Source organism: Castor canadensis, chromosome 16 (assembly GCF_047511655.1).
Source record: "Castor canadensis chromosome 16, mCasCan1.hap1v2, whole genome shotgun sequence".
Classification (NCBI taxonomy): Eukaryota; Metazoa; Chordata; class Mammalia; order Rodentia; family Castoridae; genus Castor; species Castor canadensis.
The window spans coordinates 15,104,513-15,128,583 of record NC_133401.1 but is presented as its reverse complement, the minus strand read 5'-3'; the positions used below and the strand labels follow the sequence as shown (position 1 = coordinate 15,128,583).

Here is a 24,071-nt window from a genome sequence, read left to right as displayed (position 1 = left end):
ACACACACAAAATACACACATGCATACACATAAAATACGTACATGCATAAAAATACATTACATACACATACATACATGTGATCTTTGTCCCGCTTCTTGACACACAGCTCCTAAATTTTTCACAGTGGTTTTTTTTCTGTGCTGACGAGCTGACTGTGGGTCAGCAGTCACAGGTGGCTTCAGGTTGGAGGCTGGTTACCCAAAAGACCAAGGCATTACAAGGTTGGACTTTATTTCAACCCTCAGCCTCCAGGGAAGGGAGAGGGGCTGAAGGCTGAGTTAATGCCAATGGCCAAGAATGTCATCAATCCTGCATACGTAGTGACGCCCCCAAGCCCCCAAAGGACATGGTTGGGGGCACGCTGAGTGGGATAATGGCACACAGCCCTGCAGGGCATCTCGTGCCTGTCCGTCCACAATAAACCAGGACACGTTTCTCTGAGTTCGTGAGTGGCAGCTGAGGAGGAGGTTGTGGGAAGCGGATTTACAGGGCAGCACAGGGAGACCCACTCTGCTGCAGTCTTGGGGACCAAGCCTCAACCTGTGGGACCTGGCGCCTTTGCAGGCAGGCAGCATCAGAACTGAGTAGAATCAGAGGCCACCTAGCTGGGTGCGCTACAGATTTGACTAGTGCTTGGCAGGTGGGGAAGCCACAGCAGTTGTGACAGGCAGTGGGAGAAAGTGAAACTGAGTTTGTTTTTTCCTCTCTCAGGCCCACTTCCACCTCTGGGGCTTTTGATTACGGTTCTCAGGCCTTTCTGCAGGTTCCTTCCTTACCTTCCTACAGGCCTCTGCTCAAATGTTGCCTCCTCAGAGTCACCACCTGTCATTCTCCGTGACCTCTGTCATTCTCCACCCCCTCAGCTTTTCTTTTCTTTTTTTTTTTTAAATTTTTTTTCTCCTCTTTGTTTTTGTGAGACTCAAGTCCCATAAGGAGGACACAGGGCCATTATCTTAATTGTGCTCCAAGGTGTGGCCATCTGCGGTTTTGGGGTTTGGAGCTGGAATCCTGTAGCCAGGGGCATTTCCTCCTTCCTGCCCATGGCCGTTGTGCAATGGACCTCTTGAACTTGACCCTCTCTAGCTGTGATTCTGAATAACTCCACAATTCCCACCCCACCTTCCATCTCCACTGATTTTCTTTTCTTCCAAGAATTTTTGACATGATGTCGTCTGTCCTACTCCAGTGCCTGCTCCTGTCCCACTCACCATAGGATTCCGGCCTGATAATTTATTTAACGTATGAATGAATGAAATGAGCAGAGAGATGAATAAAGATGAATGGACCGCTTGGCAATGGCTCTGAAAATTCCCACTGCACACACCCTTTGACTCAGCAATCTTACTTCAAACGAGATATTCTGTTAATGACTTGTCATATACATGCAACGGGTGTAGAAGGAAATTAATGCAAACACAGGTTTATAACAGCCGAAGTTCAGACAGGATCCAAGAGCATATCCACAGGGGAGTTGTCAATAAAGCTGGTCTGTCTACACACCAGCATACCATGTTGCTAACATAAGCGGCTCTCCGGGTGTCTGACTGCACTACTGACTCACCACCAGACAAGCTGCCTAGTACCAGGGGAAAATGTGGCTCGCCCTGGAGTGAGACAGGGGGGATCCAGGCCCTGAAGCCACGAGCAGTGGAGCCTTCAGCATGGCCTTCTCCCTTTCAGATGCATTGGTCTGCAGCTGTTCAGTGAGGAAGCGGGGAATTACAGTGATGTGTACAAAGCAGGGGAAATGGAACCTGGCACATAGTGGGCCCAAGGTCAATGCCAAGCCTCTTCTCTTTTTAATTTGTTCTCCCCTCTGAGGGTTGCCCGAGTGTGAAACTGGCAATGAAGGGTGATCTGAGGTTGAGGAATTCAGATTAGAAAAAGTTATTGGCCTGAACTGAAGATGGAGAAGGGGACACTGGCACATAGAATACAGGGAGGGTCTGTCCTGTGTATTTCATTAAACATCCACTGATAAGAGAAAAATTTTGAGATATCCCGTATTTAATTACCAGAGGATGGAGGGGAGATGGGGAAGGTGAATCAGATAACAGCTAAGGAACTAAAAAAAAAATCACTTCACATACATTTTTTTTTCAGCACTGGGTCTTGAACTCAGGGTCTACACCTTGAGCCTACTCCACCAGCCCTTTTTTGTGTTAGGTACTTTCGAGATAGTGTCTCATGAACTACTTGCCCAGGGCTGGTTTCAATCCACAATCCTCCTGATCTCTGCCTCCTGAGTAGTTAGGATGACAGGTGTGAGCCACAGGCGCCCGGCTTCCCATACGTTCTTGAATGTATGTGAAAACCTCAAGTTCTAACCTGACCCCATAGGTATCATGCATAGTCCTTATAACTCCAGCAATTCCAGAGCGAAGAGTAATTTTCACGGACTGTCCTCCCATCCCCGAACATCCCCCCTCTGAATTACTCCGCCTCTTATGTCAATGGAACTCCATCCAATACAAATTCAGTATAAACAACTTAGGCTCTCCTCCAATTTTTCATTACAAAAGTTCTCTTGGCTCTAATTCAGGAGCCATCTTTCCAACTGCTATCTAGCCTCACTGCTAGAAGTTGCAGAAACTTGTCCTAGAACCTAGTTCTTTGTTTTCCTCTTTGGCTTGCATTTGTAACAGCTAGATAAACTCTTTTATTTCAAGATTCCTTGGTCTCAAGAGTTCTAACACCATCTCTCAGAAGAACCCATAAACAACAGAATTCAAGTCAGTCTGCGTGACTGGTGTTTTCATCTAGCCTGCAGCAGCTTGGAGAAATGGTTCTGCCTGGCACTGGTAGTGAGGGAGGCAGAGGGGGGGATAAGGCCTGGGAGAGGGCAGCTCAGAATCAACCACTATCACCAATCATCGTCGATCACAAAATAACATTTGGTGCTACTATGCACCAGGCTCTTTCAGCCCATTCAACCATAACAATAGTGTAAGCTGCTATCAGCCTCATTTCACAAATGAGGACATCAAGACAGAGAGCATTAAGGAACCTGGTCAAAGCCTGCAGCTATTTATACCAACGATCACATGCTCCTAGGCCTTGCTATAACACAAGGAAGCTGGGAACTGAGGCTTCATAAATGGGAAAAAATGGAGCCCAGAAAAGGAGATTCACATTTATTGCTTAAATTACGCCAGTATGTATTACCTGTTCAAATGTAATTTCCAGGTGTGTGTGGGGGAGACTGGGGATTGAACTCAGGGCCTAAGCCTAATGCTTGCTAGGCAAGCGCTCAAATATACGTTTAAAAAACATTTGAGAGTCCGGCGCTGGTGGCTCACACCTGTAATCCTAGCTACTCAGGAGGCAGAGATCAGGAGGATCTCGATTCAAAGCCAGCCCCTGATAAATAAGTTCTTGAGACCCTATCTCGAAAAAAAAAAAAAAATCACAAGGCAGAGTGGCTCAAGTAGTAGAGGGCCTGTTTACTAAGCGTGAGCCCTGAGTTCAAACCCCAGTGCCACAAAAAACAAAAAAAAGAAAATTTGAGTAGGGCTGGGGATGTAGCCCAGTGGTAGAGCCCTTGCCTAGCATGCAGAAGGTCGTGGTTCCATCGCCAGCACCGCAAAAAGGAAAAGAACAAAAAGGAAAAAAAAAAAAAAAAGGAGGTAAACGAAAGCACACATAAGTGGGATTTCGAATGAAAAGTGGGAATTTCCTATTCACTTATCTTCCCACCCGTTAGGACGCCGCACCCCTCGACTGCGCATGCGCCCTTCGTACTGCACGTGGCAACTGGCAGGACTGTGCTCGTGGATTTGTGGGTTTTCGGCCCTGGGACTGGATGCCTCCTCCATGCAGCCCCCGAGGATTTAACTCAGTTTTGCTCGCATTAGGCAGTGTGTCACCATGACTTCAGTCAGGATCAGGCCCGCCCATCTCGGCGACTGTCCCATCTTGGCTGTACGGTGAGGGGAGGGTACCCTCAGTCTAATCCAGGACCTTTCTTTAGGAGTCCTGGCCGCCTTTGCTTAACTCCTCCCTTCCCGTCCTTCTGAACTGAGCCCGTTTGTAAGTGATTTGGTCCCCAGGCAGTTTCCCTCCATATGTTGAAATCCCTTCCAAGGCAAACTCCAGATCGAAATCATTCCAGTATGCTCAGCAATCACTCAGCACAGGACACTGAAATTCCTCCGTGCTGCTTCACCCTATCCTAGGCTGCCAAAATTACTGAAGAGGCGGGATTCAAACTCGAAATCTCCGCGGCCTCTCGCCCTTCCTCCTCCTTTTCCGCTTATCCACCTCCCCCAGCCTAGCGAGAGGACGCGCACGCGCATTGGCAACCGCGGCGCGCTCCCGCCTCCCGTTCGTAGTCCGCATGCGTGCTGAAGCCAATGCCCTCCAACGACGCATGCTCACGTTAGGGTCTCGCGCGCCCTGCTCGCGGCGCATGCGCAGAGCGAGGGCCCACAGGACCTGATTTCTGTTGGCCGCGCGATACCTTATCTTCCTCTTTCGGGCAGGCGTTTCTTAGTTGCTGCTTCCGGAACTCTGAGACCCGTTCCGGAGTGGCCGGAGCCCGCTTTTTCTTTTTTTCACTCTCCTGATTCCCTGGACACCATTTACAGGCAGGTGGCTAGTGGTGGAGCCTCCCCGCCCCCACCCCACTCCTGTCAGAGGAGAGCGCTCGCCGCGCCCAGGACCAATCAGCAGTCACCTTAGGTAAGGACCTGAGAGCCTGCGCGAGGCACGCGCACCTCCGGAGGCGGGGCTTGGAGGCGGGGCGTAGCGTGCTCGAGGGACCAATCGGCAGCTCTTAGGTAAGTGGGCGTGCCGGCGAAGCACGCGCACCTGCTGGGGTCAGAGCGTACTTCGGGCTACGCCCCCGACTGTTGAGCGGTGGCTGGGATCCGGGCAGCAGGGTGGCGGAACCGAGTAAGGGAGCGGGGCGCTGTGCGTTAAATGCTGGGTTGGCGGGAGTCGGAGTCCTGTAAATTTCCCGTAAAGTTCTGAGGAAGTCTCTCTACTCACATAGAGAAGCTTAATTTCTGAAAATGCCCTCGTGGAGTTCCTGCGAGCGTTCTAAATACTAGGAATGTGTAAATGGGAATTTGGGTTGCGGGGCTTCTCCTGGCAGGCCTTGTAAACTGATGCCTAATTACGGCATCATATAGGACCCTGTAAATATGTTCTTAAGTCCTCAGAAAAAATGTGTAGCTAGGTTATTAAATTCTCACTAGCGGATGGGCGTTAATACACAGTTAGGAACCGGGAGTCTCCCTAAATAACTTGCAAACAGCAAGTTAGATTCCAGAGGATCCCCAGAGGAGGTGTGTGAAAAGATGCTTGATTACCGAGGAAGCCCCTAAAGAATGTGTAAATTATATTTAATTTCCGGGAGGATCCCTGTGACTAGACACTAATAAGTTTGGGTGTCAGCGATCCCTAAAGGAGCCTGGAAACAGCATTGGAGGTTCCCAGATTGTATATAAGTGGGCTTTGAAGTTCTGGGGTGCTCCCCATAAGGGCTGTTATGTAGACTCAGATACTGGGGATGGTCCCAGAATAACTTGCAAACTGACACTTGTTTGCCTAGGAAGGCAAACACACTTAGGTAGTAAACACACTTTAGTGCAGGGGCAGAATCCCCACTGGGAGACAAAAACAGCCACTTAAGACTGGGAAGGTTTTCAGAATAATTGGTAAACACACTTAATTGCAGGTGAGGAAGGAGTCCCGAGTTGTGGAGAGATTTCCATCAGCGACTGTAAACAGTCATTGAAGTGTTGAATGAATCATTTTTCCATAAGCACTGGTAAGCAGGCTCTCGTCCTCCTCTGCCTCAGAAGGCATTCATCAACCCATTTTGTGGCTGGGGGAGAGGTCACACAGGGCAGGAGAGGGGCTAGATAAGTCCCTGTCTGGTAGCAGAATTGTCCTGAAGGCTGTAAACAGATTCTCCAGCTCTGGATGGCTCCCAAGAGCCTGGTTATGTCATTGAGTACCGAAGTAGGGTGGGGAGGGCGGGGAGGGCCGTACTGTCAGCAGACTTTCTGTAAAGGGCCAGAGAGCAACAATTTCAGGCTCTGCAGTCCACACCAGCTCTTTCTCGGCTACTCAGCTGGCCCTTGAATCAGGGAGGACATAGTTTGGGGGTTGGATGTGACCATGTTCTGATAAAACCTTGCATTTGGAAAAACAAGATACACCATAGGCCACAGGTTGCCACCCCGAGCCATTAGAACAGACAGCCCCACAGGGTCCTGCAGACAATGAAGTGCCCAAAGACTGCCTAGGCTGATGTGTAAACCCTGGGGGTGCACTCTCAGGACCCGCAGACAAGTACGTGAGTGGTGGAGAGGGCCGTACAGAGAGCCATGCGCTATGGGTCACATCTTAAATTGTTCAGCACTGCTGAGACCTCTCCGTGGAGTACAGTGAGAGTATGGGGCTGGCAGACGGTCACGGTTGTTGTGGGGACCGGGTAAAAATAGCTACACCCATGCTAGAGCCCCACCCCCACATGGCAGGAGTGGGCGACCAAAGAGTACTTGTCGCGCCCAGGATCCAGCAGCCCATTTGTAAGGAGACGGCTTCGTGCATTTTGGAAAGGGCATTTGTGACTGCCCCATAAGTTACGTTTCTGTTAGAGTATTTCAGTGGCTGCGAATAGCTCTAGTTACAGGTGAGAGATAGCAATGTGTTTCTCACTGCATCCAGAGATGTTTTAGGTATTTTGGGGACTACCAAGCCTTGTGTCTTGTTTTACCATGCCTTCCTGTAAGTTGCCTCAAAGCTCTAGATAGCTTCCTGAGCTCCAGCCTCCACACCTGCATTCCTTCCAGCCAGGAGGAGGAAGAGACAAAAGGCATGTGCCAATTTTCTAAAGGGAAGATTCCAAAAGTGCCAAACCATACATCTGGTATACCATTTGCCAGAAAGTGCTTAGTCATGTGGTAATAAATATGTGGCATAAATAAATAAATGTGGCATGCAAATAAAGCTGAGAAGTGTGTTCTGGATCGCCTCGCATCTCACTCAGAACTGAGGGTTTTCCTCTCGTGGAAGAAGTGAAGAGCGGATAACGGGAGGTGGTGGGCTGTTGATGCCACAGCCACAGAGCTTCCTTTTGGAATGAAGAGCCTTCTTCCGGTCCAGGGAGAGGCAGATGGAGTAGAAAGAGGTGCTTGTCCTGAGGTCCCCTCATTCTCTCTAGGTGGCCATGTCTGAGTCCGGGCACAGTCAGCCCGGGCTCTACGGGGTAGAGCGACGGCGGCGGTGGAAGGAGCCTGGCTCTGGAGGCCCCCAGAATCTCTCTGGGCCTGGCGGTCGGGAGAGAGACTACATTGCACCATGGGAAAGAGAGAGGCGGGTGAGTGTCTGGATCCAAGGCAGCATTCACTGTCACTAAGCCAGGTGTCAGGGATGTAGCTGTGAACAAAACTGATGCCCTCATGGAGAAAAAAGGTAGAGAATGAGAAAGGGGCTGTTTTAGGTGGTGACATCGTCAAAGAAGGCCTCTCTGAAGAGGGGATTCTGGAACAGAGACCTGAAGGAGGTAAGGGAATAAGCCATGCCAGCTTCTGAGTGGAAGAGCATTCCAGACAAAGGAACAGCAAGTGCAAGGTCCTGAGGTAGATGAGGACACGGGAAAGGGACAGGAGATGAGGTCAGATCCTGTAAGACCTGCTTAACAAGAACTTTGGGTTTTGCTCTGAGAAAAATAGCATTGGAGAGTTTTGAGCCAAGAGCTGCCATGGGCTCAAATTTTAAAGAGCTGTGTAACAGTAACTTTCTGTTTATGGTAACTTTCTATTCACTGAGTAGCACAGAGTATGCTGGCCCCATGCAAAGTGCTTTACATCCTTCGGGTTTTCTCGAACCCTTGCAGCCACCCCCTGAAGCAGAACCTTTGCTAGATCTGATTTTCACTAGAGAGGAAAACGAACCTTGGTGGCGAAGGGACTTGCCAGACTTCACAGGGTCAATAGCCTAGGGGCCAGGATTCAGATCCACTGCCAGCCCAGTCACCAGCCCAGCATTGGCATTGTTCTGTCTGATATGGGCCAGGCCTTGGACTGGGTTTGTTTGATGAGGGTTTTTTGCAGTGATGGGAATAGAACCTCTAGGCAAGCATTCTTATCACTTGAGCCACACCCTCCTCCCTTTATTTTGTATTTTCTTTATTTGTGTGTGTGTAGTGCTGGGATTTGAACTCAGGGCCTACATCTTGAGCCACTCCACCAGCCCTTTTTTGTGATGGATTTTTTGAAATAGAGTCTCTCGAATTATTTGCCCGGGCTGGTTTCAAACCATGATCCTCCTGATCTCTGCCTCCTGAGTAGCTAAGATTACAGGCCACCAGCACCCAGCTGTATTTTGTTTTTCAACCAGGGTCTCCCTGTGTAGCTCAGGCTAGCCTTGAGCTCTCCATCCTCCTGCCTGGGATTCCAGGCATGTACCACCATGCCCAGCTCTGCTCCTCAGATATTTGATGGGGTGGTAGAAAGTAACGGTTGGGACCAGATTCTGAGCCGTGAAAACACAGATGTGAAGAAGCCGGACTCTTGCTTGCTCCTCCTCTTGGGTCACAGCATGAATGAAAACATTTCTTCCCACATCCTATCAGGGAATGTCACCTTATTCCCGCAGCTTCTGTCAGCATTAGCCCCTCAACACACAACTCCTGAGTATTCTGTTTGTCTCTGACTCTGTTGCTGAACACTGGTAGCTTCCTGCCTCACCCATGGTCCCTCCCGTCCCGCACGGCCCCCACCCTTCTCCTCCCGCATCAGTGACAGCGGTGGGCCTCCTGGACTCTCCCTTCCCCTCCCCTGCACTGCTCAGGCCTCAGTGCCTTCTAACTACGTGTGTTGTCAGCTGTCCACCCTCAGCATCCTTAAGCCCACAGCCCCTCATCCTGCAGGACTTTGCTGCGCCACAGCACCTTGACCTCATGCTTCACTACACGCCAGCAAAGTGAGCGGGATTGGAGTGCTCAACACAGACGGTGAAGAAACAGACCCATTAAGGGCCTGAGACTCCCCAAGTTCCTCAAGGGACCAGAGCAGGAACAGGACTTAAATTCAAGCTTCTTAAGACTGAGGGAATCAGAGGTGGGAAGAGGGTGGTTTACGAGTGCAGGGGCAGTACTTGGGGAACAGCAATCAGGATGACAAAGGCCTCTAGCAGCAGGTGTCATCAGATGACACTGGCCAGTGTACTAGTTTTGCCTCCTCTAAAGGAGGAGCTCCTGGCCTGCTTGCCAGAGGAGAAACAGGAACAAGCGCAAGGGGTCCTTACTCAGGTTCACACAGCCAGCAAGTGGCTGGTTTGAACCCAATGGTAGCTCCAGAGCCTTCATTCTTTTCCCTTGGACCTGTCATCTAGGAAAGGCTGCCTATCCAATGGTTGAGGACGTGACCTGGGGCCAGGCTGCCTGGGTTCATCTCCTGATTCATTGCATATTGGTTGTGTAATTTTGAGCAAGCCACTTAGCCTCTCTGTGCCTCAATTTTTCTTTGACATAATGGTACCTGTCTCGCAGGGTTGCTGGGAGGGTTGAGGGAGGTAACATGGGGGTGTCTAAAGTGGTCCCTGGTACATAAGGCCATGTGGAGTGGCCAGGTGCCAATTCCTGAGTGACCTCTCTCTCCGCAGGATGGCAGTGAAGACACAAATGCAGCTGTCATGCAGAAAACCCCCATCATCCTCTCCAAGCCTCCAGCGGAGCGAGTGAGTGGGGACGGTGGGGGGTGAACCTTGGGAAGCAGGGGAGGGAGTTGGGAAAGCATCTCCTCCATTGCTGCAACCATCTCACTCCCATAGTCAAAGCAGCCACCACCACCAGCAGCCCCTGCTGCACCGCCCACTCCAGCCCCCCTGGAGAAGCCCATCGTTCTCATGAAGCCACGGGAGGAGGGGAAGGGGCCCGCAGCCACAGCCAATGCCTCTACCCCCGAAGGCACCGTGCCACCACCCCCTGCAGCCCCTGCACCCCCCAAGGGAGAGAAGGAGGGGCAGAGACCCACCCAGCCTGTGTACCAGATCCAGAACCGGGGCATGGGCACTGCAGCACCCACCGCCATGGATCGTGAGTAGGACCCTGGCAGGACGGGCATAGGGCCAGCACCCCTCCCACACAGACCCTTACTCGGGCTCTGTCTCCTGCATTTCCCTCTTCAGCTGTCGTGGGCCAGGCCAAACTGCTGCCCCCAGAGCGCATGAAACACAGCATCAAGTTGGTGGATGACCAGATGAACTGGTGTGATAGTGCCATTGAGGTACTGGGGTTCCCCACCTGAGCTTTCCCAGGTCCCCCACCTGTCCCTCCACCCCACCTGCCACTCTTGGTAGGCAACACCAGCTCTCAGACAGTTGCTGCAGTGAGGGGGGAGGGATCAGAAAGTTCTCACGTAACCAGGCTTGCATTTCAGCTAGCTCAGCTATGCTGGCTGTTGAAATACTGAAATCTAGTGATGCTGCTTGGTAAACAGGTACTGTCACAACTGAGTGAGGTGCTGCAGGCCAGCCATTCAGGAGGCAGAGGCAGGAGGATTACAAGTTCCAGGCCAACCTGGTACTGTCCCTACTGTCCAAGCTGCCCTGGGACCTCACAGCACGGGTCTTCTCACCCTGCTGCTCCAACACTATGGCAGTGGTGACTGCCTTGACTCACTCCCCAGGACCCATCCCAGCAGCCCCTGCTCTGGTTCAGCCCTTACCTTCCTGGACCAGCAGGCCTACCTCCCCTCTCCTGCTGCTTTTCCTCCCCTGACTTATCACCTCCCACCCTGCTCAGAGCCTGGCAGGGGTGGTCCTTTCCAGCCCCGTCACCTGAACTTCCCAGTACAGCACACTAGGCCCTCATATGGCCTCTGCTCTCTCTCCAATCAGCTGGAGAGCTTAAAAAAAAATGGGGGTGGGGGGTGAGGCCGGGCATAGTCCCAGTCCTTGGGAGCTGAGGCAGGCAGGTCTCAGGTTCCAGGCCAGCCTGAACAACATAATAAGACCTCAAAAAAGCCAAACAAAACAGCAACAGAAAAAAAGCCATGTCCAGGCCCTGCCCTTCACCATCAGCCCCTCCCGAGGGGCTGCTGAGCCTTGACGTGGCTGGTAGGACTAAAGAACACAGCTTTGAATTTTGGTTAGCTTTAATTAATTTAAGTAGCCACGTGTGACCAGTATTTGCCCCATTGAACAGGGCAACACTAAATACTCTAATGTCTTAGCGTTCATTAACTGCTACTTAGGCCCAAGATTCCTTTTCCTTTTTTTTTTTTTTTTTTTTTTAAAGCTTCTCTGGTTCTGCTACAGTGCAGAGCTGGTCTCCTCGAGGAGTGCCTCTTGCCCCCCCTGGTGGTAAAACTCAGCAAAGCTGATTGACCAGAGGCAAAGGGCTCTTCAATCGCACAGGGAGCCTAGATGCTCTGCTGCCCTCTGCATACCACTTCCTTTCATGCTTCTCTTCTTTCCTCCCTGTGCCTGGAGCAGGGGACTCCCAGGGTTGTACTCCAGTGGCCCTTCATTGCTCAGGCCTGTCTTCTCCAGCCTGTCTTTGTTCCCATGCTGCCCATCTTCTCCCCAGGATCACCATTGTGTATGTGTGTGATCACAGGTGTGTCCCTGCGCCCCATGGTCCAGCCACTCTCCTTCCTTCAGTTCCTTGATCACACCAGGCTCTTATCTACCTTAGAACTCTCACCGTTGCTGTTCTTTGGGTCCAGAACATTCCATGTAGCCCCCTACAAATGAGGGGTTCAGATGTAGAAGTTTTTCTTCATGGCTGGTAAAGCAGGTGGGTGAGGCACAAAAGTCTCTGGGCCCCCAGCTTACTCAGCCAAGCAGATGACAGATCTGTGAGTGTCACATTCCAACATCTCCCTGCAGTACCTGTTGGATCAGACTGATGTGTTGGTGGTTGGTGTCCTGGGCCTCCAGGGGACAGGCAAGTCCATGGTCATGTCATTGTTGTCGGCCAACACTCCAGAGGAAGATCAGAGGTGAGGGAGCATGGGTTGTGGGGTGGGTAGAGGGAAGCAGGTGGGACCTACTAGGGCAGGGCAGGAGGCCCATCTCTTTTAAGCAGTTGTCACCAAAGGACTCTGAGAAGTTGTTCCTCCTCTCTGGGTCTCATCTTCACTAGATGAGGGTGATTATGTGCAGGACTAAATCTTATCTCCAAAGTAACCAGCCTGGTTCCTCCCACCCTCCTTCCCATCCTGCCTAGCTCCAGAAAATGGCACAGGCCCAGCCAGGAAGTTGGATGATGCAATCACCAGGGCTTTGGGTAGAGGCCTGCCTCAGGCTGAGCCCTGCTGTTTATCAGCTGGTGACCTTGGGCAGGTTCCTTTGCTTCCCAGTATCCCACATGCAAGTAGACTTGGGGAGGAGGAAGTAGATCAGTAGATAACAAGCACTCAGCTCACAGGTGCTGGCTGAGGAGCTGAGAGAGAGAATGGGGAGGGGGATCTGCATCACTTCCATCTACTTTGTTACCTTGGGAAAATGACTCTGCCTTTCTGGGCTAGGGGGGACCAAACAGGAGATTCCCGGGCCTGAGCACCGTTCTTCAGTAAGGATGGGGTAAAGTCAGAGAAGTGGATTTGAAGGGGGAACCTAAGAAGTAGGGCCTGAAGCTAGGGGCAGAGAAGGAAGGGGAGGGAGGCAGGGTTTAGGGAATAGGGGCCTGTACTGTCTAGTTAAGGACGAATCATAGTGGGAGAGAGAAAGGGGTATCAGGGATAGTAAGTTACAGAGACTCACTCAAGTTGTCCACAGAAAACTTGTGTGGGGGCTGGGGGCAAGGCTTGAATGGTAGACCACTTGCCCAGCATGTGTACAGGCCCTGGGTCAATCCCTACTACCCCAAAAACAGGAGTGGGGGCTAATAAAGCAGGTAGTGTTATTGACAAAAAAGTCAAACCTTGGCCACAGCTAAGGAGTGGAGGACAGGACAGGTGACCAGAGCAGGGACGTCCTACAGCAGGTGAGTGGCACAGGTGACCCTTGGGCTCCGTGGGTAGGCATCGGGAATCCATGAACCCCCAACAGTGTATGCAGAATTTTACACATGTCTGCTGTTGGGCTTTTTCTTTTTTCTTTTTTTAAACTGGAAGTTTGAACTCAGGGCCTACACCTTGAGCCACTCTACCAGCTCTTTTTTGTAAAAGGTTTTATTTTGTTTTGAGATCGGGTCTCACAAACTATTTACCCAGGGCTGGCTTTGAACAGCTATCCTCCTGATCTCTGCTTCCTGAGTAGCTAGGATTCAGGCATCAGCCACCGGTCCCTGGCTAGTCAGGCTTTTTTGTTTGATTGTCTTCTATGAAACAGGGTCTCACCATGTAAGCCAGGCTGGCCTGTGGTGATGCTCCTGCCTCAGCCTCAGGCTTTTTTTTTTTTTAATAGGGAAAAGACCCATAGCATAGCTTTCACTAGCTCTCAGAGGAGGGACTGGAGGGCCAGAAAAGGTTGGAGGCACTGTTGAGAGAGTACATCTTCTCAGCTGGCACTGAGAGTCTCCTCTGCCCCTATCCTGGGTCTTCTCCATCTCTTCTGCTCTATCCACTCACAACCTAACCTCAGGTCAGCTCCACTTTGGAGAGTTCCACCTCTCAGATAGAGTTGCCATTCCAGCTCTCACCCACAGCTCTCATTCATCCTTCTGAGCTAGAGAATTCCATTGGCCAGCCACATCAGCCTGTGGCATGGTGGACTTTGGTACCAACTCTTTTCAGCTGGCCTCATAGGGCTTACCTCCTGGCTCTCCTTGTAGTCTCCTCTCCCTTTCTTAGTTCTCACCCCTGGTCTAAGCCATTGGTGTCACCCTTAGAAGGTGCCAGTGCCTCCCATCTGGTCTCTCAGCAAGCATTTATTGAATGCTTACTGTGTGCTTAGCACTGTTCTCGGTGCTAGTATACAAAACTGACAAAATCTGCCTCATGGGGCTTATTAGTAAGGAAGATTGTCAACAATATAAACATATTATTTGGCACATTAGAAGGTAACCAAAGGGAAGGAGTTATAAGAGGGTGGTGCTGGGTTTATGCTACAGTTTTAATAGAGTAATTAGGGAAGGCTTCGGTTAGGAGACATTTGAGGAAACTGGAGGAGGTCAAGAGCTGGCCCTGTGTGTGCAGGACAGCACGGGTTCAGAGCTCCATGTAGAGCGTTTATCTGGCATGCATCAGGCCCTGGGTTTGATCCTCACCATAGCAAGAAAAAAAAAAAAGAACATGAGGAGTCATAGGAGATGAGGTTGGAGAGGCAAAGGGCTCCCCTTGGTACTGGCTCAGTGAGCTGTTATCCATTCTTTCCACCCACAGTCCTTGTCACACAGCTGCAAGGGGAGCTTTTCAACCCAAAATTTGTTGTGTCACACCTCTACCTACCAGGGCCAAAGCCCTGCTCCTGTCCAAACTCTGCAAGGGCCTGTGCCTCTTCTTCCTGCCTACTGCCTTCCTCACCCCCGACCCATTCTTTTGTTTTTACCAGCACTGGTCTTTGTACACACCACTTCTCTTTTGCCCAAAATAGCCCTCTGCACCCATCCCCTGTCTCACACACACCCCACCTAACTGACCACTCATCTCTTTCACTCTCAGCATTGTCGTTCCCTTCTTCAGGATGGTTTTTCCCAGCTCCCCCTCGAGTGCTGTACACTTCTTCCAACACCCCAGTTGCTGGGTGACTTGTGAGCTAGACCAGAAGCTCTACGGGCTCAGCTGGGTGAAAGTAGAGATGTTGTCTGTTCTCTGCACCATCCTGGTGTGTGTCAGAGAGGAGGCTTTCAGTACAGTGTTATATTGAGTGAGAGAGTGCCCACTCTGGACGGGGCAAAGTACCCTACAGGAGGCAGGTTCTCTGGATAGTACAGGTTGAAAGATGTAAAATCACTATATCAAATCATAGAGCTGAGCTCTGGTTTATAGCAAGGCCCAGCTTTGCCTATCTTGTCCTCCTATTGCCAGCTCAGGCGGAAATGAAGGGGACTTGCTGAACACAAGAAGAACTAGGACCGCACTCCAAACTGTCCTTCATTGTGGGGTGGAGCACATTCATTGCTATGTCTCAGTGCCTAGCACATGGCAGGAACACGTACGTGGTGACTAATAGCTAACAGTTACATGTTACCATGTATTGTGCATTCTTGTAAGGGTTTGGCATATATTCACCTCACAGTAGCCCTAAAGTTTTGGCTACTATTGTTCCCCATTTCACAGGTGCAGTTACTACAGAGAAAGGGGTTAAGAAATTTGCCCAAAGCCATAGCCAGGAATACACAGTTCTTCAGCAGTCTGCCAGACTCTCCTCTTAAGTACCTCAGTCTCCTGGCTTCATTAGCTGAATTCTAATGAGTCCCCTCTGGGTAGGAGTGCAGCTGTGTGGTACAAGGCATGGCCCCCAGATGTGGGCCACAGGTGTAAGGCTTAGTGGGCAGGTGGGGAGCTGCACCTTCCCTGCTCTTTTCATGGGGTGACACTCTTCGGACATCAAAGGCCAAGAACCAGACTCTTACATCCCCACCTGTTCCTCTCCACAGGGCGTATGTTTTCCGAGCGCAGAGTGCTGAAATGAAGGAACGAGGGGGCAACCAGACCAGTGGCATTGACTTCTTTATCACCCAAGAGCGGATTGTTTTCCTGGACACACAGGTGCCAGCTCCCACCTGCTTCACCCTGCCGTGTTCGCGTTCAGCCCCGTCCTGGAGTACTTCCAGCCAAGCTATGGGTGTGCTGGGTGCCATCGGGCATGTCATGTCTTTTTTTGGCCCCTCGTCTCCTGTTCACCTCCTACACTGTAGTCTGAAGGATCCTGTAGCAGTGCCTTAAGGTGTGGGACTGAACTCTGTCTGCATCCTTCCCTTTAGTTCTAAACCATCTGGGTGACTTTAGGTCTTAACTCCCTTACACCTCAGCTCTTCACTGATCATTGGGGATGAAGGCTGTACTCAGCCTCCTAGAATTCTGACCAGTTCAAGCAAAATTCAGTGGACCTGTCCAAGCAAAGTGTTTGGCTCAAAGCTAGCACGAGGTTAGTGCTCAGGCTGACCCCTCGTGTTGGAACTGGCCCGTTCTGCGTTCGCCTGTGGCTTTGCTCCACTTCTCCCTTGCTCCCAGACATAGCTCCAGTTCCTCCACCTGGCGTTGAGGGGTGCAGTGTCGCTCCTTCAGTCTGTCGTCACCCTCTCTGGAGTCCCACACACAGGTCCTCACCATGCACCCTTGCCTCTCTGGGCTTCCCATTCCTGTTCTCTTACCTGAAATCATCATGAGCTGGGCAACCTTGGTCAGGCTATGTAACATTTCCAGCCCTTGGCATTCCTAAGGGGAAAATAACACTGGCCACCTTCTAGGGCTTTGTGAATTTCCAGAGTTAGCAGAGTCCTGATGAGAGTGCCTAGAACTCCTAGCCATTAGCATTGTTGTCAGTGGAGTCTTCTTCTCTTCTGTCTGGCTGCCTGGCTAGCGCCTTCTCCACTGGGGGAAGCCCTGCCCCTCTCTGAGGCACCTCCCACTGCAGCATGGGGTTTGCCATGTGAGTGCTCCCACTCCCCACCTGCCTGGCACTCCTCAGGGCACAGTCTGCCCATAGTGACTAGTTATACTCAGGAACAGAGCTCTGGTCTCTGAGCATTGATGACACCGAGAGGGGAAACCTACAAATGCCAAGGTGAGTCTGTGTGCCAGGCCCTGTGCAGGGACCACCAGGACCTGGAGACAAGCCAGCCTGGCTGTGCGATAAGCCAGAGGCCTGTGAGGAGAGAAAGAAAATTAACAAACAGGACAGAACAGAGCCCTGCTAGGTGTCTGTGTTCAGCGGAACAGTTTAGGCAAAGAGTTTGGCCAAAACCTGGCATGAGGTTTGCTCTGGCTGCTCAGAGCTGTAGAGATCGAGCAGTTGGAAAAGCCTTTTCTGAAAATTCTGCTCAGTGCGGGAAGAAGCAGGAAGATTGTCGGCCTAATTTAGCTGTGGCACTTCTCAGTTGAACACTCCTTGAAGCAAAGCTGGTGAGCTCCCCAGTACGGGCACTGTATAGTTCTGAAATCCTCACCAATTCCACGCTAATCGTCTTTGACCTACATAATTATCTTAGCAAAGCTTTGAAAGCATTAAGAAACAACAAACAGCAAAAGGCAGCTTTAAGAGGTGTGACTCACTCAAGTGAGTGCTAAACTTATTATCATTAGGAGATGGTGCTGGACAGCAGCAAGGATTTGTAAAGGAGCTGGGGAAAAGTGTCTGTTTTGGAAGTTTTGTTTTAGTTTCTTCTCACTGACTGGTACTGGACTAATTAGAAGTTGTTTGCTTGTGTTTCTGGCCTTGCTTTGTCCTGAGACAGGCAGTGCATTTGCCTTCAGCGGGTGGAACTTGGGTAGCCACAACCATCCCTTCCCCCATGTAATCTTCTCTCTCTTGCATCATTCAGCCCATCCTGAGTCCATCCATCTTGGACCATCTCATCAATAATGACCGCAAACTGCCTCCCGAGTACAACCTTCCCCACACCTACGTGGAGATGCAGGTGAGGGAGCTGAGCCAGGCCCATCCAGGGGCCCGAGCCTCCCAAGATCTGCCATGAGGAACTGAATATAGTTTCTTCTTCGTAAGAGCCCTGCGTGCCCCAAAGGCTGCAGGGAGAGGACAGCAGTGAGAGTCTGGTCTGGTTCAACTTCTGGCCCTGCTCCTCCCCCTTCAAGGCTCAGCATCCTCCCGGATAAAATGGGGTGCCACTCCCACCTTGCTTCATTTGGGGCTCAACACGCAGTAGGAGCTGGAAGGCTCTGTGGCCTTGTCCTGCTTCTCCTTCAGTGAAGTCCTGCACTCGGGAACCCGGGTCTGGGAGGAGAGCCCCTCAACTCTGCTGTCCTCTCCTGCAGTCACTGCAGATTGCTGCCTTCCTCTTTACCGTCTGCCATGTGGTGATCATCGTTCAGGACTGGTTCACCGATCTCAGTCTGTACAGGTGAGGAGCTGGGCTGGGAGAGTAAGGCAAGAGACGGTCCCACTGGCCCAAGGTGTCAGTGCACACAGCAGCCAGAGGGACCCTTTTGAGATGTGAGTGGGAGTGGAGTCCCCACCTAAGTCCCCTCAATTCACACACTTAGGGAATTGTGTGTGTGTGTGTTCAGAGTAGCATGCAGAATCCTCCCTGTGCTGCCTGGCAGGGACCAGGGACTCTTTGCTGATCCCACCCCTCCCCCACCCCCTTTCCCTCACTCCCTCCATTACAGCAGAGCGGCTGGGCTGTCATTCTGCAGCTCTGGACCTTTGCATGCCTATTCCCTTAGCTGGGGACATTTTGCACAGAGACTCCTTCTGTCCTGCTGTTCTGCTGCCCTTCCCTGCCGTCCCCCATAGCATCCTATCACTCCTTCCTTCCACTGCGCTTCCTCTGTTCACTTGTCACGCACACACCCACAGGCCCTGTCCATCTCTAATGACCTCTCCCCATTACAGTGCCAGCAGCAGGAGGGCAGGGCCCAGCACCTCCTACAGTGACCATACCAGGTAGAACTGAATATGAATTCTGACTGGATGGCACAAGGACTAGGCCTATCTGGTCCTTTTTAGGTTTGGTAGGAAGAGAGGCGGGTGCGCCTGGAGGAGCCATGCCTGGGCAACTTCAGGCCCAGGGCCTGGGCAGAAGAGGAGGGAGTACTGGGATTAGGGAGCACATGTCCCCAAAGTCAGACGGCTCTGGGTTTGAATCCCAGCTCTGGTTGGAGTGTACTTGCCTCTCTGTGGTTTGTCATCAGCAGAGCTGTTCTGTGCAGGTGGGGTAAGCTAAAAAGTTGAAAGCTGTTCCAGTGTTGTGCCTGCCCCCGAGAGCAGCTGACAGACTGTTCGTATTAACACTGGACATGGGGGTGAGCCAGGGAGCAGGCTGCTTGTGACCATTCCTGAGCAACTTAACTCTGAGAACCCCTCCTACGGCCACCCACTGGGATCTATCCACATACCAAGTATACAGAACATCTATCTGCATGTGCCAGGCACTGGGAACGCAGGTGTGAACAAAACAGATAAGACCGACTGCACTTGCAGAGTTTCATTCTGGCAGGGGTATGGGTTGGGGGAGGCGCATGGCAGAGCTGTGTTTTGAAGCCACTGTCTGAAGGTGGGGCCTTGAAAGTGTGGATGATGTGCTTAGATAATAGGTTTATTTTGTTTAATTTTACATACTTGGAAGAATTACTTTAAAATAGCATAAACTGAACGTGTGTCCACATAAAAACCCATGTGCAGATATTTATAGCAGCTTTATTCATAACTGCCAGAACTTGGAAGCAACCAGAGTGTCTTGCAGCAAGTGAATGGCTGAAGAAGCTGGGACACCCAACAATGGTGTATTATTCAGTGCTGAAGGGAAATGTGGTACTGAGCCGTGAAAAGACACGGGGGACCACAGTGCATCTTACTGAGTGAGAGAAGCCCGTGTGAAAAACTGACACACTGTGTGACCCAACTGTATGACATCTAGAAAAGGCAAAATATGGGGTGGGGCAGGACAGGGGAATGGGTAGGCAGAGCACAGAGAACCTGTGGGCAGTGAACACTGCTCTTTGTGATGCTGCTGTGGTGGGAGCGTGTCGTGTGTCTGTCCAAACTGGAGAGTTTGCACCAGCAAGACAGAACCCTAACAGGAGTGGTGACTTAGGGTGACAGGATGTCTCCGTGTAGGTTCAGGTGGGACAAGAGCACCCCTGCTGTGGCGGGGATGTCGGGAGGCTGTGCATGTGAGGGCAGGAGGTGTATGGGAACGTGCTTCTTGCTGCTCAGTTTTGCTGTCAACCTAAAACTGTTCTAAAAAATAAAGGCTTTTTTGTTTCTTTTGAGACCCAGGCTGATCTCAAACTCCTAGGCTTAAGCGATCCTTCCGCCCCTCAACCTCCCAAGTACTGGAACTACAGACGCACTGGAACTACAGACGCAGTCCTCCACACTCGGCCTTTTTTTTTTTTGGTGGCTCTGGGGTTTGAGCTCAGGGCTTCTTCATTAGACAGGCACACTCTACCGCCTGAGCCACTTTGCCAGCCCTTGTTGCTCTGGTTATTTTAGAAGTAGGGTCTTGCTTTTTGTCCAGGCTGGCCTGGACCTCCATCCTCTTTAGGCTTCCCAATGTCACTGGAATAATAGGCTCATGCCACCACACCCAGCTTTCTTTCTTTTTCTGTTAAGATGGAGTCTCAGGTTTTTGGTTTTATTTATTTATTTATTTTTGCACGAGTTGGCCTGGAACTGTGATCCTGTTGATCTCAGCCTCCCAAGTAGCATGAGCCACTGATGCCTGGCTTCCAGCTATTTTTTAATGAGGTAAAGTCATTAAACTTTGCACAGTTCTCATTAGTCCAGGACTGGTGTTGGGACAGCTTTTTGAACTCTCAAACATTGTATGAGAAATACAACACATTCGTTTCTTTCTCTGAGCATGGTCAAGGCTTTCGTGAGCATCTCCAGGGGGAGCCCCCACCCAGGCTATGGAACTGAGGGCCCAGATGTAGAAGCATCAGTCTCTCACGCCCCACCCCCAGGTTCCTGCAGACAGCGGAGATGGTGAAGCCCTCCACCCCATCCCCCAGCCACGAGTCCAGCAACTCCTCAGGTTCCGATGAAGGCACCGAGTACTACCCCCACCTGGGTGAGAGCCGTTCTGGGGTAGAAGCCAGGAGCACCCTGAGGAAGTGGGGAGAAGGGGGAATCTGAGAGGAGGGAAACCGGAAAGCATCTGCTGCCTCTTGGGTTCCCATACTTCCCTGATCAGAACAGGCGGAACCAGGCTTCTTTCCCTGGCTCAAGGAAAGAAAAGTGCTAGGTTGAGCCGAGTGACCCTGGAGCACCTGTTCTGCCTCCCCACCTACTCTTCCTGTGCCTGTGATGTCCTGCTCTGCTACATTTATGACCCCCCGCCCAGCCCTGCCCAGGAAGGGTCTCCCTTACCTCCTCCGGTCTCGCTGCATCCCTCCTGCCTCCTGCACTGCTACTGACCATGTAGCCATCTTCCTCATCTGTCTTTTCCATCACCCAGGGCTCCCAGAGGGCAGAAACCAAGTCTGCCTTGCCACTGGGTCCCCAGTATGGCCCTGCACAGGGCCTGGGCTAAAGCAGAGTTACACAAACATTGATGCAGTGATCAGAACTCAGGGAGGGAAGCGGGAGCCCATGAGGCCAAGCATTGCCGGCCTCATGGCCTGTGGCCCCCTCAGTCTTCCTGCAGAACAAAGCTCGCCGTGAGGACTTCTGCCCACGGAAGCTGCGCCAGATGCACCTGATGATCGACCAGCTCATGGCACACTCCCACCTGCGCTACAAGGGTGAGGCCCCCACACTGCCTCCAGACTGGCCAGCAGCCTCTACTTCCCCCCACACACACCTCCAACCGCAGCACGGTGCCTGCAGCCTGCCACGCTCTCTCCTCCAGGTACCCTGTCCATGTTACAGTGCAACATCTTCCCCGGGCTGCCACCTGACTTCCTGGATTCCGAGGTCAACCTGTTCCTGGTGCCCTTCATGGACAGTGAAGCAGAGAGCGAGAACCCGCCAAGAGCAGGTGCATGTCTCCCTCCAGGACATGTGGGCTCCAGCCTGACCCCAGGGAGGTAGGGCCGGGGCTTAACTCTGAGGTGCCTGCCCCGATTTTCCAGGGCCGGGTTCCAGCCCACTATTCTCCCTGCTTCCTGGGTACCGGGGCCACCCCAGTTTCCAGTCTTTGGTGAGCAAGCTCCGGAGCCAAGTGATGTCCATGGCACGGCCACAGCTGTCACACACAATCCTCACCGAAAAGAACTGGTAAGAGCTATCTGTAGGGATCTGTTTGAGATGCCCACCCTTGTGCAGACTGAAGGGGCTCATGCCTTGGGTTCTTTTCCTAGGTGATGGTGGCTGCACTGTCTTGTCAGCTCCTCGCCCATGCCAGGCAGCATCTGTTTCCTGACACCTCAATCCTTCTGGCTAGCCAGTGGTCTGGAAATTCTGTCAAATTTGTCTGGTAGCAATTCAGGCTCAAAGAAAAGTACCAACAGCAAGGAGGCTCCTGTGGTTAGGGGCCAATTGATAGGTGGGAGAAGAACCAGCTGGTTAAGCATGAGGATTGATTCCAAGGTCGTGAGTGGCAGAACCTCACAGGAGATGGGGATCAGAGCCAGCAGGAACCACAGGAGTTGCGCTCTCAGCTTTCCTCTCAGGGGCTCTGTCTTACGTCCCTCTATTATCCTCCTTCCCTGTTTTGGCATGGTGTTGCACCACTTTCCTGCCCCTGCTTCACCTGACGCCTGTGTCCAGAGTCCACAGCAAACAGGTCTGGGCTGTCTCACTTCATTTCAAAGAGAGACAGATTTGAAAGAGAACGTGTGACTTGGTGTGGCCTCTTTACTTGACTCCCTGGGGCCTGTTTAGAGTGGCTGTGGCCAGGGACTGGGAGTACAGACAAGACAGCAGGAAGCCACTGCAGGCTGCTGGGCAGAGCTGAAGCTGAGTCTGTTTGAGCCCAGCCATGCTCCTCCCATTGCTCAGAACTGGGGCCCAGTAGGAGGGGAGGAGCTGGAAACACTAAGGCTGGACAAGAAACTGCTGGCTGCTTCCCCACCACACACTGAGGGGAAGTGGAGGCAGCTCTCCTCCATGGAGCCTCCACGTGGGGCTTGGGTCTTTGTCCATGCCCAGTACCTCTAGCTGAGCTTCCTGGGTGAGATGAGAAGCAGGACCTTTCCCATCATGGCTGGTGTCTTTCATCCCAGTCAGGGCCTCTGGGCTCCACGTGGCTCCAGGTCACACACTGGATCAAACACAGGCCTCGGTCTCCCACCTGTCCCAGGCGATTGCTAGGCTAGGTGAGCCCCCTGCAGTGCCAGACCTACCTGACTGCTGTTCTCTCCCACAGGTTTCACTATGCTGCCCGAATCTGGGATGGTGTGAAAAAGTCCTCTGCCCTGGCAGAGTACAGCCGCCTGCTGGCCTGAAGCTGAGGGGAATACGCCATGCAGGGACACGCAGGGCCGCCAGTGGGCAGTGAGGGAGCACATGCAACCTTCCCCTGGCAGCATGCAGAGTGGCAGCAGGCCCCATGGACGAGGGATCGTGGCTTTCCCGCCCAGAGAAAGCATGAGATGTCCAGGGCCAGGCCCCCACCCTCAACTGGAGGGCTGTTCAAGGGGTGACATTAAGAGATCCCACCCCCAACCTGGGATGGGCAGCCCATCCCAAGTCGTCCCCCACAGGGACGGGCAGTGGGAGGAGTCTGAGTGGTCCCCAGGAAGCCTGACCCCATCTGGACCTTGTGCTTCAGGGGCAGGAGCTGCAGGTCCCTCTCCCCAACTCCACGCCTTCCCCAAGAGGCTTGGTGGGGTCTGGAGAGCTCCTGGTTGGGACACATCTGGTGGTTCAAATAAACAGTTGTGCAAGCCTGCTCGTCTCCTCTTCTGTGTCCCCCACCCTGGGAAACCCGGCCGATTGTCCTCGGCCCCCCTTGGCACCTGATCACCATCTCTCAGGGGTCTGAGGAGCAGATAGGGACCTGCGTCAGCTAGGAGGAAGCCCCTGAAAAGGGCCAGTCACCTTCCTTCCCTGTGTTTCGGACAGAAAGATACATGGTGCGGTGGAGTACAGTGACCCCATGACAGTGCCTGCCCGTGAGTTAAATGCAATGGCTGTTTTGATCTAAAAACGAGAGCTTGCCCTTCTTTCAAATACCTTACTTACCTTTGCAGACAGCGCCTGCTATTGGATTCTTCCCTGAATATGAGCCTCACCTGCTCTTGCTCAGATTCAAAGGCTGAGCTCACTCTCATACCACCCAGTGGACAGCCAACCCTCATCCCTCAGCTCAGTCCAGCCTGTAGCTCAGTCCAGCACTGCTCATAGTTTCTCTGCAAATCGCTCTCGCCACCCCAAACTAGTCTTTACCCGCAGGTCATGCCAGTGGTCCATTCTAGAGCAGCTGAGCCTCTTCTGTCTGCCTTGTCTCCCTGGCTATGCCTCTCAGGCCTGTCCAGTCCTGGTGTCCATTGGGGATCCTGGGGCTTCTTAAAAGAATGCAACTGAAGAAGGGGAGTAGAGGACAAGCCGAAAGTGGGGAGTCCATGCAGGATTCCAGAGAGAGCAGGGCTAAAGT

General features: G+C 52.1%; 1 protein-coding gene across 4 annotated transcripts; it reads left to right on the top strand.

Annotated features, from left to right (window-relative positions):
* The first annotated feature begins 4,392 nt into the window (after positions 1-4,392).
* Positions 4,393-23,365, top strand: Smg9 (SMG9 nonsense mediated mRNA decay factor). Of its 4 annotated transcripts, XM_020172128.2 has the most exons (15): positions 4,393-4,681; positions 5,682-5,774; positions 7,176-7,331; positions 9,620-9,694; positions 9,788-10,052; positions 10,145-10,242; positions 11,849-11,961; positions 15,504-15,615; positions 17,391-17,486; positions 17,842-17,927; positions 20,497-20,603; positions 21,169-21,276; positions 21,384-21,512; positions 21,607-21,751; positions 22,842-23,365. In XM_020172128.2, the coding sequence occupies exons 3-15, from the start codon at positions 7,182-7,184 to the stop codon at positions 22,918-22,920; spliced, it is 1,563 nt and encodes a 520-aa protein (XP_020027717.1). In that variant the 5' UTR covers positions 4,393-4,681; positions 5,682-5,774; positions 7,176-7,181; the 3' UTR covers positions 22,921-23,365. The 4 variants fall into 4 exon arrangements, with proteins under 4 accessions (XP_020027717.1, XP_020027715.1, XP_020027712.1 ...); XM_020172126.2 differs by lacking the exon at positions 5,682-5,774 and having other exon boundaries at positions 4,393-4,779; XM_020172123.2 differs by lacking the exon at positions 5,682-5,774 and having other exon boundaries at positions 4,394-4,681.
* The last annotated feature ends 706 nt before the right edge of the window (positions 23,366-24,071 follow it).